This window comes from Gymnoscopelus microlampas, assembly GCF_963454915.1.
Source record: "Gymnoscopelus microlampas genome assembly, chromosome: 18".
Classification (NCBI taxonomy): domain Eukaryota; kingdom Metazoa; phylum Chordata; class Actinopteri; order Myctophiformes; family Myctophidae; genus Gymnoscopelus; species Gymnoscopelus microlampas.
Genome location: NC_139955.1, coordinates 20,276,239 through 20,291,321, shown reverse-complemented (window position 1 = coordinate 20,291,321; position 15,083 = coordinate 20,276,239). Strand labels below are relative to the sequence as shown.

Below are 15,083 nucleotides of genomic sequence, written 5' to 3'. Positions count from 1 at the left end.
TTGTAATTAGTAATGCATTAATGTTTCAGCTGGTAAAGGTGGGGCTGATTTTAATTACTTTATGTACTGCTGGGTAGCCTAAACTATAATAATACATAATCATATATCAGTTCATTTATGTTTTGAATTAATAGATCTAAATCTAAATATGCAAATAACTAGTAACTAAACCTGTCAAATAATTGTAGTGGAGTAAAAAGTACAATATTTGCATCTGAAATGTAGTGGAGTAAAACTATAGGTATAAAGAATTAAAAGAAAGTGTAAATACTAAAGTAAAGTCAAAGTTCATGTAATAGATAGATAGATAGATAGATAGATAGATAGATAGATAGATAGATAGATAGATAGATAGATAGATAGATAGATGGAGATAGCTATACCTCTTTGTTGGACCTCTTATGTCTGTCAGGGTGCAGCCATCTGGGATGTGTAATCTCATAAGACTTTACATTCTCCAGGCTGCTCCTCAGAAACCTCTGTTTATCCTGACCTGATCATAAACACAAGTTAAACCATGTCAGCAGTAAGTAGCCTTGAGCCTAAACACTGAGCCTGTTGACTGATATATACATTTATCTCATCTGTTTAGTTCTTCATTTAAGGATAGTTACGAGAAACATTTAATAGCCGAAAAGGACCTTTAACGATTTATCTGCTGCTTAAAAAAAAAAATGTTATCACATTTGTATAAATTACCAGAGTTGCTCTGATATGTAATCTGTTTCAATATGATGAAAACATAGTGATTTCTGTATGAAAATTGAAATACAAGTCAAGTGCAAAAAAAAGAAAAGAAAGAAAAAATAATTCTGGATTTGACATTTTCACCAACACCCCCCCCCCCCCAAAAAAAAACCTGTGATTTCATATTAATTATGCATGCATGCTGTGCAATTCAAACTGTATAGCCACGCAATGACATCCTGATCTAATCAACAACAAAAAAATATGCATGAATTAATGCTATTTCACTGTTAATAAATGGACTCACCTTTGTAATAAGAATCGCCTTCAGCTACAGTAGAGAGAGCACACTGGACAAACAGTAAGACATACAGACACAGAGGAGAGAGTACAGCATCACAACACACATCACACGCTCCTGGACGCATTGTGTCAACCAGATCAGTTGGACAATCTGACACAGAGAAAGTGCATAAATAAGGCTATGTTTTGGAATGATGCTGCTATAATCGCGCTATAAACGCCTATGTCTTGACATCGCGCTTTGCCGCTGGATGCAGATGCTGTCTGATGTCCGTGCGTGCAGGAGCGAGGGCGGCATTCACTCCATTCAGACAGCGACAACCCCTCCCCTTCTTCAGAAACCATCATGTGGGAGTTCTTCTTCGTCGTACATGTGTGTCGCTTGCCGGCAACTGATTTGCAACACCAGAAAAAGTGCTCCTCGGAGCACAGGTCTCCGCCAGGTCAGGTAGGTTGTTGTGGACCAGCCATGTTGATGGAATATGAAGAATCAGACAGATCCATCTTGATCACATGACTAAAGAGATAATGTGTACTGATTTGCGTGACGTTTGGACAAAATCTGTAGGAGTAATATAAATATCTATATTTACATTACTTATGATTAATTCATTATTAATTAATTATGGCTTATTATTAATTCATTATGACTCATTAAATTCAATATTTATTATAAAAAAAAATATATATATATATAAAAAAATGTTTTGAAAAAATTGGCCTCCTGGTGCAACATTTTATGGATATCGCACGCTGTGTTCATGATTTGAGGCATTTTGTTCAAAACGAAACACTCCTGGCAAACTTTGGAAGCCAATCTTAGCCAATTGATGGAACATGAAAAATCTGAAAGATGTGTTTCGTTTAATAGAAATACTGTGTACCAATTTGCGTGATGTTCGGACACAAATCTGTAGGAGTAATGTAAAAAAATATGTTTAGCAAAAATCGGCCTCCTGGTGGCGCTATAATAGGCCCATGTGAAACATTTGTGGCAGAGGTTCTGTTCTGGTATCCAGAGAGTGTGTGCACACAGTTTTGCTGTGTGACCAAGCCAATGGTGCCGGAGATTAGCTGGTCACAGACACACACACGACACACGTACGCACGCACGCACATGGACAGACGGATGGACTTGCAAAACATGGTCTTTGCCACCGTTTGCCACGCCTTTGCCCTGGCGGAGACGCGCTTGCCAATCAGTTCTTGTCGACCTTCGGCGCGCGATCATATGCTTCAATTGTCATGTCCTACTTTTTTTGTTTGTAAATAAATATGTGTTGGGACACATTTTAACTTGATTCAACTAGCCGGTTTTATGCACCTAAGAATTGTATGCTATATAATATGATACGACTGATAGTATAAATCGCCCACATTCCATACCTGCAAATTAGGCTACTCCTGTTCCATTGCTAGTCACTAAATGGTGCTGCCTGCCAGTGGTGGAAGCAGATTTTTTGGCCTACCACAAAGTAGAAATACTCTGTCACAAGCCAAATGTATTCAAAAGTAGCTACAAAGAATTGCATCAAAATATATACTTTTACAGTAGTATATGTAGGGTATACCAAACGTAGAAGTAAAATGCAATCGCCCATTTCATAAGTAATGTTCATCATTTTAATGTTACAGCTGGTACGGGGATTGATTGTATATTTTGTATTAATAATCCAAACTTGCAAATTAACTCATAACTAAGCTGCCAAGTAATTTTAGTGCAGTAAAATACAAAAGTTGTCTCTGACGCATAGTAGGCCTATACAGTATAAAAATACCAAAGTAAAGACAAAGTACCTACCTCACAATTGTACTTCATTTAGGGCTTGTACTTCACTAAAAAATATTTGTGTGTATTTGTGTGTATATAAAATTGTCATTCACATGACAATTTTATTGTTACTTATTGCATTTTTTGATAAAGTTGTAAGAAAGATGACTTGAGGCAAGACAAAGCAGTAACCTACAAGCTTGAACGATTCTAACCCCTGGTCTTTCAGCATTGTCCCTTTGTGTTCTTGTTGTACTCTTATTTAGGTATAAATTTGGTTTCAGCGTAATGTGTACTAACTTAACGTATAAATAAATAATAAATAAGTTCCAAGTCTGCATACTCTACACTTGTTATCTAGCAACTATTGAGCAACTATTTAAAGATGCTGTCTGTTTAATTAAAAGGACTCATTTGTAACCATCAAAACACATTTCCTAATTACATGAACTAAAACTGAATCTGATATCCAGGTTACATAATGCTGTACAGTTTGGGTACAGTAGACCGACCGAGTTAAATACTCTTCAGTCAGGTCACTAGACCAAAATTAGAGCTCTACAGTTTTGACACCACAGTAACCTAAATCCAAGTACAGTTACAACCTACAGTAGGCTGTTTCCACTCCAGGCCGGCAGCCATTCATACTATCCCAGTCAGTGGTTGAGTGTGTTAAATATGTCGCAGGCCACATGTCAGGTGGATAGTGTGTATGTAGGGTGTGTGGGGTATTCTTAGAGCTGGTGACAGTGCAGGCAGACCGGTCCATTCAGCTCCCCTCTATAAATGTAGCCCTGGCTGCAAGACCAGGCAAGCCTTAATTCACTCCCACTGACGTACATGTCAGTTAGATTAAACCCAACCACATATGCTGTTCGTTACCCAAGGCCGTCTGGAATACTGAACCCTGCACTGTAAAATCCTGAGTGTTCATTTAACCCAGAGGGTTATGGACCCTCTTGGGTCCATTTGTGCACCCTCTGGGTTACATTAATATTCAGGATTTTACTGTGTGCACTCTCCATATGCACTCTCCAAATCATTATAATATCATACACTAAAACTTGGGATATTTGATATTCATATAAAACCGCCCACGCCACCTACACACAGAGGGAAACTCTTCAGCACAAGAGGCTTGGGTCCAAGAGGGATCGTGTTAACATTTGAGAGTTCAAGCAAGGGTAATAGCATGCAGTCTAAATGCCATTCATGATATCAAATGATGCTGTATTTTTGGAAGCGCAAACTAAGGAGTGTCAGAGATACACGGAGCGCGGGGCAAAGGAACAGGCAGAGGTTTGTCTCGGTGTCAGAATACGGCCCACGAACACAGATGGCTGGCATTCGTTGCCCGCCTCCAATGCAAACTGACATGCATGTCTTTAACCTCTACTACTACTAAAGAAAATAAAAAACACCGATTAGCTCCAACATGAATAGTATCATGTATTAAAGCTGTTTAAGGGAATGCTGTATCAAAACAGTTCAAAAAGAAAAATTAAAATGCATGAATGTTTTAAGCTACATTCCAGGACTTATTTCAATGAATAACATGTCATATTAAACAATCTGTATGGAGTATGTTAATACAATATAACCAGCACATCTGCAGTTGTTGGAGGTGGTCTGCCTATTCCTCCACTGAGACATTTCGACCCTGGTGTCGGGTAGGACACGGACACGTTGACAATGTCAATAAAGTTATTTGAAGCGGAAGACACACCGGATAGGATCAGCTTTATTGCATGTCGTACATTGCCGCAATTACCTCTCTCTGTCGGGAAAGAGACGGACATACAGTAAAACGTCCAGATTGTAGCTTTAAGCTGTGAGAGACCTCTTGCAAAAGGTCAAATCAGCAGCGCCGCGGATCGACGTCAACGTCAAACGGAGCTCTGACATGACGAGACTCAATGGGAAGAGTCGTGGGTAAGCGGATATTATTTGACATTTGTCATCCCCCATATCAGTCTGTGTCTGACGCGAGTCACTGATCGCATGGGTCCTCTTCAACGATCATGGTCCCCCTCACATTAAAACATGTGTCCTCTTGTCCTTCGAGCAGAACAGTGGTTACTAGCAGCTAATCATCCTCAAGGATGTCCGGATGTTCCTCCCAGAACTGCTCTCCTATAATGTCACAGTGATGAGCGTGCACGCTCTTCCTGGTGCGTGTCACTTGCACCTCCTTCTCCTCCTCACCCGGGACCTTCACTTGTTTAGTCACCGTTTCGTCTCGCTGAAAACAAGGAAATGCAGGTATGAGCTCCTAATACTGATGTTGAAATAATATCCCATGAAAAATATTGAATACTTTATTCATGCCTAATATAGAAGATTAAGTTAAGTTGCAGAAAGCAAGTGGTCACCTTTTCCCAGATGAGAGTAGTGCCTTTCCTATGCAGCGGAGACTCGTTGTTGTAGTTGATGTCAAACTCTGAGAAGAGGATCTCGTTCTTGTCTGAGGCTAATGTTCCCTGGGAAAAAAAATATCATAAGAAGTAGATAGGATTAAATGTCAGACTAGGTATATGTACTACTGTGCATACATGCACAAGCATCAGTGTGCGTGCACACACGAACCCATGCACACAAACACGCACACACACAATCCTTTCAGGTGTGCCATTAATGCTATACTCACCTTTAAGCGGTCCTCTGCCTGGGCTGTGGAGAGCCCTCCCCTCTGAACCAACATCCAGAACACTGTGTTGTACATGTTATTGACATGACCTGGAGCACAATACAACACAACACAAGCACTGTGTGAAAACAATAAATATAAAAAACAAGGTTCAGTTCAGAATGTATATTCGGTTCATTAGGAGGGGAAATTGTTTACTTGGGATTTTGTGATTGCAGAGTGGCAGGCCATCCTAGAAACAGGTCTCCCCCCTTTGTTGACAATTTTAAATCTTGTCTTTATGCTGAATTCACACCAGCAGCAGTGTTTCGTTGCCACATACTGAGAAAGCGCTGACGTTCAATGTATTGTCTGATGAGAGGAGCGACCGTCCCTTGCCCCAAAGCGGCAGGAGGCGGAGACAGCAAAAAGCAGAGCAGCAAAGTTGAGAAAAGTTCAACCTTGGCACCACTGCGGTGTGGTGAGACAGAGCAGCTGTCAACCAGAAGTGCACTGACTACTGTATCAAAGTACAAATACTGATAACAAAGATTTAAACTAGCAGTTGTAGATGTGAAAATAATCAAGATTAAGCAATTGCATGACCTAATTCTTACTTAAAAATATAGTAAGTTTACAAATAAGCTGCCAGAAACCAGCATTGGGGGGTGTCTTCTTCACCGTGCCTGTGAGCTCTGATGCCAGGCGCAGCGGCTCGCTTTGAGCCGCTCGAAACAGTAGTGCTCTCGCTGGACCTCAATTTGCTAATTTACGAGGGTGTTCACTGTTCATACCTCTGGCATGCCCACAAAAAACGGAGACACACCATCTTCTTCCATAGCTTATGGGTCTGCATAAGACTTACAGTGAGTCTCTTAACAATTTCACAGGTTTTTATTTTAGACATCTTTTTTATGCATCTATTCTAATTTCATTTCTAATCATTGATGCTTTTACTGATTTGACATGTCTTCATTGCACAGCAAATTGGTCAACATTTGTTGTTTTTAACCACTTAAGTGCTTTTTTATACTTTGGATATTAGAAAATAGCCAATCTACAAGCTCACAATGCATCCTATTGTGATGCGCTGTGAGCTTCTAGATCTGCTATTTTTTGGAAGAAAACAAATTGGCATATAATGGCATACCCAAAATAGGGGTGCCAGGGTGAAGGTAGTTAAATGTGCTTTATAAATAAATGAACCTGACTTACAATCTGCTTGCCTCCAGCTGACATAGTCTCTGAGGGTGTGGTTGGTGGGATACAGGACCACCCGTCCATCAAAGCTTGGGGGGTACAGGAGGGGCTGCTCCCCAAAGAACTCCTTCCAGTAAAACACATAGGATGAGGAGAACTGAGAGCTCACATGGGTCATCAGTTTACTGTCAGGGGAAGAGATGTGGGATGGGAGTAGAATTACTGAATGTTAAGAACTACAATAAAACACACAGAAAAACTTAAAGCTACCATCTGGAAGTTTTATGTCCGTTGTCTCCCTCTCCTGATGGAAAGAGGTAATTGATGTCCGAAATACAATAAATAAGGTGTCCAATTTGATGGCCCTATTTTCACGGGTGCCTTAGCCATTATCCCTAAACTTCTTTGCCATTTTTTACTATTTTGTGAGCTTGTAGATTGGCTATTTGAACAATTTGAAAATGTTTTTAACAATAGTAAAAAATGGCAAAGAAGTTTAGGGATAATGGGTAAGGCACTGGCAAAAATATAATTGAGGTAAATAAAATAAGTCCTGGGCCATTGCTTAAAACCATTAAGACCGGGAACGCATCTGTGTGTCATTTTTAGATTTCTTTGGGCTATTTTTTTTTTTTTATCGTGAAAATGTGTGCAAATCTTTTCAATACATATATTTTTAAAGTGAACATTTTTAACTCAAATCTTTGCTTCTGGGGATTTTACATAATTATGTCTTCTAAATACTAACAGTCTTTTGAAAAAACCTATGTTGCTATAATATCAGCGGTTCTCAAACTTTTTTCATGTTAAGGAACCCCAAAATGCCATGTATTTGGCTGCAGACCCCCCCCCCCCCCCCCCCCCCACATCTCAAAATATTTTGTTATAGGGACCACCCAGATTCAAAGATGTATATATATATATATTCAAAGATTTGCACACATTTTCACAATTCTTTTCCATAAATAGCAGATCTACATGCTCGTAGCGGGCACTCGGTGCCACGCTACGAGCTTGTAGATCTGCTATTTTTGAATAGCCCAAAGAAATGAAGTGGATTATGTCCCAGCTTCACTCCGCCTTTACCTTGCTCTCCTCTTAAACCAGGTGGTGCTCCTCTTGAAAACGAAACTGAACTCGTCACTTTGGCCATAAGCGATGACAACATCATCCAGCTCCTCCATGACAGAGCGAGCACTGCGGGTCATGAGGCCTAACGCCCTGTTGTCGTTGGGCTTTGTAAAGCCATGCTGCTCTGCAAACCTGAAACAGGTTTAAATAGCATTTCTTGTTAAAGGTCATATACTCATATTGATAACATTTGTATCTAAAAAAGACATAACACCCACAGTGCATTTAAAAAGGGACAGAATAATAGTATACATTTCTCCCCCCAATAGTTATGATTTTTAAATAATCATTTAAATAAATAAATCCATTCTCCCTGTTGCTTCCATTTCACTGGGGACTTCTTCCCTTAAGAGATGCTTGGAGGCAGCAGAAACATTACAATTCTGCAAACTGCATGAGTCCTGCCTTATAGGCATGACTCAGAAAAAATAGGAATCTTATGCAAGAGAGGTGTAGTGATGTGGAGTGTACTATTAGCCTGGTTCCAGATGAATCTGCCATTGCAAAAGAAAATTGCCCTTGCCCTGATATTAGTCTGGCCATGCCAGGCTAGTGTAGTATGACATCTAGTGACTTAATATGGTCTATAGCAGTGGTTCTCTAAGTGGGACCCATGACCCCAGGGGTCCTTGGGTTCCACAGCTAAATGAGGAACATTTTAATTTTACTATTATTTCACCGGCTAAAATGTTACCCAACAAGAGAATGTACATGACTATTCAAATAAAAGGTTTCACTCTCTCCACTATTATCTCCGCACCTTCACCTACAGCATAGACAGAATTCTGTAATAAATCTAATCTAACAACAAACATTACGGGGATCCCTGGCACAAACAAATGGGGGGGGGGGGGTCTGTGGTCTAATACATATTAAATTGGGAGTCCTTCACATGAACATCATGCAACTGTTTGAGAACCACTGGTCTATAGCACCTTTAAGTAACAACATCCTAAATGAGCAGCAGTGCATTTCATGGAGAGCAGGTATCACTCTAGCGCTAGAATGGGGGATATTCCATGTATTATTTTAACAGATGTAGAACATTCAAATGTAATTTTGTGGAGGGATTCATCTTGGCGGCATCCTAGCGCTCCATGTGTACTCACTTACTAAAGAATTGGTGTGACTTGGGGTCAGCTCTTGTGATCTAGTATATCATATACATTTCAATGTTCTGGCAGAAAAATGTATTTAGTCAAATATCTCCACTTTTTCAAGGGAATTAACGCTCTTATTCTATGTAGGCGACGAGGGGGCGGCACTCACAACAGCATTAAACACATAAGCGCCCTTCAACGACCGCAAACATATGGGGCACAACAATTGACAGGTGCATTGCAGTTGGTGTAGGGTTGTAATAACACACACATACGTACGTATGTTTAGTGCTGTTGTGAATGCCACCCGTTGATACATAGAATGTGATGTGTGAATCTCATGGACAATTGGAGATATCTTACTAATGCCTTTTCTGACATAATCAATCAAGAGAGCTGACCCCAAATCACAGCAAGTAATTATTGGGTGAATACACACAGTACGCTATGTACATTAGAATGCTACTGACTATTAATCCCTCAAATTACATTGATTGCTGTTGTATAGAATATCAGCTAGTCTATGGCTTTATCACATTGGGATTTAAACTCAATTCCATTCTCATATCCAGGTGGAGAACAAATTCCCCCAATTTCCTCTCTGCACTCACTACACTCTCCCAAATGAAGCAAAAATGTACTCAAATATGATCTAAAATATAATACAAAAACTCACTTGTGAAAGTTGCGCCCATCCAATCGCACAACTATGTAGCAGTTTCGTAGGCAGGTGTCATCTGTTTCGAAGCTTCGGACATACTCAAACTTACTCTTGGCCATGGTTCTGCTGCTGGTAAATAAATGAACCAACTGTGTGAAAATGCAGGTCTTGGAGCCTCCAAGGAATGAACACCTAGTCAGCATGAGGATGCTCCTCCTGGGAAACGCAAAAATGTTTTACTGCACTGAAAGCAGAGAAAAGTATTACAGTAGCCTTGTAGATACGAAAGTAAAAGTCAGACTCGATAAAATACATCTATGATAGTCTTGATCCAAGGCTAGTATTACAGTGAAGTCTAAATTAACAGTTGATTTGTTATCTGGCAACTATTTTTGATTAATTTTCTATCAGGCTAGAGGCTATGTACCACTATACTTTTTTGCAAACTCTTAATAAAGTATTCAATCAATCAATCGATCAATCAGCCTATAGCTATTCTTCCTACACAAAACAGAGAATTCCCATAGGTTCTATGCATTCATAGGTTCACACTATAATGGTTAATTCTATATTTGGATATATTGAATATCTACTGCAGTGGTTCTCAACCAGTGGTCCTTGAGGGGGTTCCATCCAGGTTGTCCCCAGCTAAATGATGGAGAGTTGGTAACCAAATGGACCCTTATTAGATCTTTAACTCTTGAGTGCAAAATGAAACCAAATGGACCCTTATTAACTCTTGAGAGCGTAAAATGAAACCATTTGGTTTTATTTTACGCCTTCAAGAGTTAAATTATTGTTAAACATCTGCATTACTTAATGAAAGAATTGATATTTTGATCAGCGTTTGCCTGTCATCTCTCCTATGGTACCAACATCAAATACAGCATGGAATTGTGTACAAAATCTTATCCAACGACAACAAAATATTCTAAAGTCTCGGATCTGAGGCTAAATCTGATGAATCCGAGGCTCAAATGCCGAATAAATCATGGACCTTGATATGAAAAGGGTTGAAAACCACCTATCTACTGGATATATTATTCATGTTATAAACACCAAACATGCTCACACACCATCACACTGTAGCATCACACACGTTGGTTTGTGTACAATGTTGCCAGGCTTTGAGAGAGAAACAAGCAACCAGGTCTATGAAAACGGACCATGAAAACAAGCCCAAAAGAAGCGAGACCTTTGCTTCGCCCTTTAACATTATACATCGGCTATTTGAAAATAGCCGATCTACAAGCTCGTAGCTTGTAGATAGATTTATTTTTTTAATTCATTAAATCATTAAGAACATTTTAAAACTGTGGAATATTTTAAAAACATTTTAACAACACGAATTGTTGGGGGTCCCTGTCCTGGCATAAAATATTTTCATATGGAGGTCCGTTGAAAAATACATTTGGGGGTCCTTGACTTGAAATTGTTTGAGAACCACTGGTTTAAACAACATTAGGAAACAAGCCCAAAGTAAGCAACCCGCAACTACCAATATTCACAAGCAATGTCGCTTATAATAAGCGGACATGGCAACGCTGCTTCCAGTCCGTCAATGAATAACGTCGTAGTAGTCCCACTGCACAACCAGGAACGATAGTTCCGGGACACAATATTAATATTATTTTTTTAAAGAACAAAGAAACCCGTCAAATTGGTTTCTTAAAATCTCTTCCATTGACTATTTCAATTATCTACCCATTTTAAATACTTCTATATATTTGTATGCTATAACATGATAAAATGTTAAAGCAATCGATGAGTATACGTCCATGCATCATCGATGTTCTGACGCCACCTCCTGGTGAATGTGGAGACTGCAACATTAATAAGTATTGTCATTGGCTGGTTCCTAGCAACCTACCCTCCCTCCGGGCGATGGGATCTAGTTAGTATGTACTACATTTCCCAGGATCCTCTGCTTCCCCGTGCTCGTTCCATTCAAACATGGAGGCAAGTGGAACGAGAGGTAAGGAGGATACTAGTTGCACACAAGGAGGTGGCAGCAGCAAACAAGCAGAACCGACACCAAAAACGCCCGTCGCGAGTGAAGAAGATGCTGAAGCCGGAGGAGGAGACGAACTGGACGTGTGTTCGGACAGCTTCGACCCTCTCCTGGCCCTGTATTCCCCCTCAGTTAGTCTCCCCTATCCCAACATGAAGTGCTTCAACAACGTCGCGGAATACGAGAGCTTCCTCCGTGGGGGTCGCGGCCGGGCCAAGCCGCAGAACGTGGAGAAGAAGCAGCGGAAGGCCATGAAGGGGGTCGCGGACCCCGAGAGGATCGAGAGGCTGAGGAAGCTCATGGTGCAGAACCCCACGACTTCAGAGGAAGGGGAGAGCAGTGGCGCCCCCCAGCGGCGCAGGCACAAGAAGACCAAGAATGTCTTGACGAGGATGCTCTGTATGTTATTTACTAGAACGCACGTGGTGGAAGAAGGGTAACAGGACAGGTGGGCACTAGGGACGACTGGGCACCAAAACCATCTGGGCACTAGGGACATGTGGGCACCTGGACGAGTAGGGGTGGATATAACTGGGCACCTGGATGAGTGGGCACCAAAACCATAGTGCCCACCTCTCCAGGTGCCCAGTTATCTCCACCCCTAAGTGCCCACATGTCCCTAGCGCTCAGATGGGTTTGGTGCCCAGTTGTTCTGGTGACCACCTCTCCAGGTGCCCAGTCATCCCAAACATAGGGTGCCCAGTTGTCCCTAGTGCCCACCTGTCATGTATTCGGAATACATTTGTTTACTTAAGTAAAAGTAGAAAATACCACAATGTCGAAATACTTCTGCAAGTCCTACATTCAAAATTGTGTACTTGAATTAAAAAGTACAAAAGTATTGGCATCAAAACACAGAAATCAGAATACCCCATTTCAGTATTATAGTAATTGTAATTAATTGGTAATGCACTAATGTGTTTATCACTTTAATGTTGCAGCTGGTAAAAGTGGGGCTGATTTTCATGACTTTGTGCTGATGGGTATGTTATTATGTTTGTTTTGTATTAATAATCAAAATGTGCAAAATAGCTAGGCCACTACAGGTGTCCAATGGTTGTAGTGGAGTAAAAAGTAGCCTACAATATATGCCTCTGAGATATAGGCTACTTTAATGGAGTAAAACTATACATTTAAAGTGTCCACAATTGACCACTGACTTAATGGTACTGTCACAGCAATATTCTGCATAAACACACATGCTTTCTGTTTGTTTATGCCCACACATAGTCCGTCAGTGAAAGACAATTTAAATATTACTTGTCTTTGAACTGAGTTTTGTATAACTTAAAACCATTTTAGATCTAAGCCTAAGTCAAAATGCTGTAGTTCTGTAGTTTACCTGGTCTTGGTTGTGTGTTTTAGTGTGCAAGGGAAGTCCTTTGGGGGAACTGCAACGCTGTGTAGAGGAGAAGATACGTGTCAAGGTTCACATCAGAACATTCAAGGGACTGCGTGGAATTTGCTCTGGCTTCGTTGTTGCTTTTGACAAGTTCTGGAACTTGGTAGGTAATCTCATGATAATCCCATAGCCCTCATTCCTGATGTTAGAATGACCTGTAGCCACCAGTTACAGTCCAATACAGTGTTGGCATAATGTACAGTATTGTTATGTCTAACTCTTCCTTTAACTCTGTCTTTGCCAGGCCATGGTGGATGTGGATGAGACGTACAGAGAGCCTCTACTTGGCCAGGCTTTTTACCATGAAAAAGCCCTTACGGTGTCACGGGTGGGTTACAAGGCGGTGGCTGTTCAGGCTCTCGTTCACCTCCAAAAATAAGTCATGTTAATAACTTACTAATGGTCTCGCGGTTCCGGACTATCGGAGAGCTGTGACTATCATCTTAGGATTTCTAAATGCAAAGTAGTTGCTAAAACGGTGGCGAGTACAGCCGCTAACAAATCTATGCCTATTGTTAGTTCATGTCATCACACCAGTATGATATAAACACTGGATTTGTTCTGAAATGCATTTTGTTCTCTACTCAGTCTTAACAATGAGAGGTGGGAGATTGTCTTCACTCTCTAGTTGAGCGAAGAATTGAGAGACTGACTTGTGAGTCTGTCACTAATGTCTTGCTCTGTCTCCCAGCTCTTTGAGAAGTTGAAACTCCAGGAAAACCCAGAAGAGGGCAGTGAGCAAGCGAGAAAGCACACAGGAAAGGGGAAGACCAGTGTTCCTCAACCCGAGACTCCAAGACAGACTCAGGAGAGAGACGCCAAGAGCAGGGACCCGATGCTATCGAGAAGCACCGCGAGGGTTAAAGACAATGAGCCTGGACCCACAGTGAAGGCCCAGGCTCCAGAGACTAGCCAGAAAGTCCAGAAGAAAAGTGGCCATCCCTACGGGAAGGTCCACACACGCCACATCAACCAGCTGTTTGTACGAGGGGAGAATGTTCTCCTCGTCAACCCACAGCCACTCTGAACATTTCCCTTTTTATTTGGTCTGTTTTGAATAAAATATCACACAGCAGCTGAATTCACTTTGAAAATGAACAGCAGACAGTGCTTCCAGGCTGGATGCAGACTTGGTGAAGATCACTTGGATTTCAGTAGGTTCCGTGGAACAAGTCCAGTACAAGGGCTATCATTATATCATATTGATACGTCAGCCCTTCTCTGTTGCAACAGAGGGATCATGTTTCAAGTTAATTGAACTTCAATTATTTTTCAATTTCATGTTTCAACTTTAGCTAAAAGCTTTGCAGTAGTAGCCTACTCTTGTCATACATTATTTAAACTCATCTCTTGTTGTCTGGTAATGACCATCCATCTATCAATTAGCTTCTCATGAGGGAATTCCATTTTGAATGCTTCTTCACCATAATAAATTTTACCATCATTTAGACACAATGTACTTTTATTACCCAGCAGGTGGCAGTATAAACCCGTCACATGCCATCTGTGAAGCCATTGTCATGTGAAAAAAAGCTTGTCCCTTTATGTTGCTTTTCCCGTTAGTTTGAACAGGAATGACAGCGCAGTCTCAACGGACTTCATAAATGCATTATGAATAATTGAGTTTGTGAAGCTCGAGATTGCAGATGGCACTCAGAAGCTGTCATTTGTCTTGACGTCTCAGATTGCCTTTACTCTTTAATGGGCACATTACCCATAAAAGCACAATTTACTGCCGCTCATGGAAGTTTTAAAGATGCAGCTTTTTTTTCTGGTTAAATGGCAGAGGTTACTTTTGGATGACGAGTGGAACGGAATGATTGCTTTTATTCTACAATGTTATGGGGTCTGCAGCACAGTTTTAAGTTTTTTTCCCCCTCTCCCTTGATTTCTTTTCTTAATTAGGCATGCAAACGCAATGCAAGATTAATTGCTCTCATTTTTCATATAATTATAATTAAACCATACATGGGATAGGAGAAACCTTGCATCGGTGGCAGGCAGAGCTATTGTCTAATATACTCTGCACTAAACTTGAAATATTTTTCATAAAGTGTGTCAGAGCGTCTCAGTTTGCCCTATTTCTCCACTTAACAAGTCTTCCTCTCCAGAGAGTCAAAATGGGGTTAAGTGTTCGACAGCGGCTGCATTTTTGTCTTGTTTGTCACAGCCGTTTGTTCCGACAAGTAAA

General features: G+C 40.7%; 3 protein-coding genes across 4 annotated transcripts in view; 1 reads left to right on the top strand and 2 right to left on the bottom strand.

Moving 5' to 3' along the window:
• The window catches only part of adam19b (ADAM metallopeptidase domain 19b), a 31,404-nt gene extending 30,153 nt beyond the window's left edge, over positions 1 to 1,251 (bottom strand). Inside the window, exons 1-2 of the mRNA XM_084041113.1 lie at positions 995 to 1,251; positions 384 to 493 (exon numbers count right to left, since the gene is read on the bottom strand). Coding sequence (XP_083897239.1) covers positions 384 to 493; positions 995 to 1,115 — 231 coding nt within the window. The 5' untranslated portion in view covers positions 1,116 to 1,251. The remainder of the gene's footprint in view (positions 1 to 383; positions 494 to 994) is intronic.
• A 3,016-nt stretch (positions 1,252 to 4,267) lies between these two features.
• On the bottom strand, positions 4,268 to 11,388 carry thg1l (tRNA-histidine guanylyltransferase 1-like). Of its 2 annotated transcripts, none has more exons than XM_084041309.1 (7): positions 11,350 to 11,388; positions 9,495 to 9,695; positions 7,674 to 7,850; positions 6,603 to 6,772; positions 5,409 to 5,497; positions 5,134 to 5,241; positions 4,268 to 5,003 (listed from the first exon to the last, which is right to left on the bottom strand). In XM_084041309.1, the coding sequence occupies exons 2-7, from the start codon at positions 9,680 to 9,682 to the stop codon at positions 4,848 to 4,850; spliced, it is 888 nt and encodes a 295-aa protein (XP_083897435.1). In that variant the 5' UTR covers positions 9,683 to 9,695; positions 11,350 to 11,388; the 3' UTR covers positions 4,268 to 4,847. The 2 variants fall into 2 exon arrangements, with proteins under 2 accessions (XP_083897435.1, XP_083897434.1); XM_084041308.1 differs by lacking the exon at positions 11,350 to 11,388 and adding an exon at positions 10,556 to 10,586.
• A 44-nt stretch (positions 11,389 to 11,432) lies between these two features.
• Positions 11,433 to 14,309, top strand: lsm11 (LSM11, U7 small nuclear RNA associated; the record flags this gene model as incomplete). Its single annotated transcript, XM_084041701.1, has 4 exons — positions 11,433 to 11,889; positions 12,856 to 12,995; positions 13,137 to 13,220; positions 13,584 to 14,309. 4 exons carry the CDS (start codon positions 11,433 to 11,435, stop codon positions 13,917 to 13,919), a joined length of 1,017 nt encoding a protein of 338 aa, XP_083897827.1. The 3' UTR covers positions 13,920 to 14,309.
• Between the last annotated feature and the right edge of the window lie 774 nt (positions 14,310 to 15,083).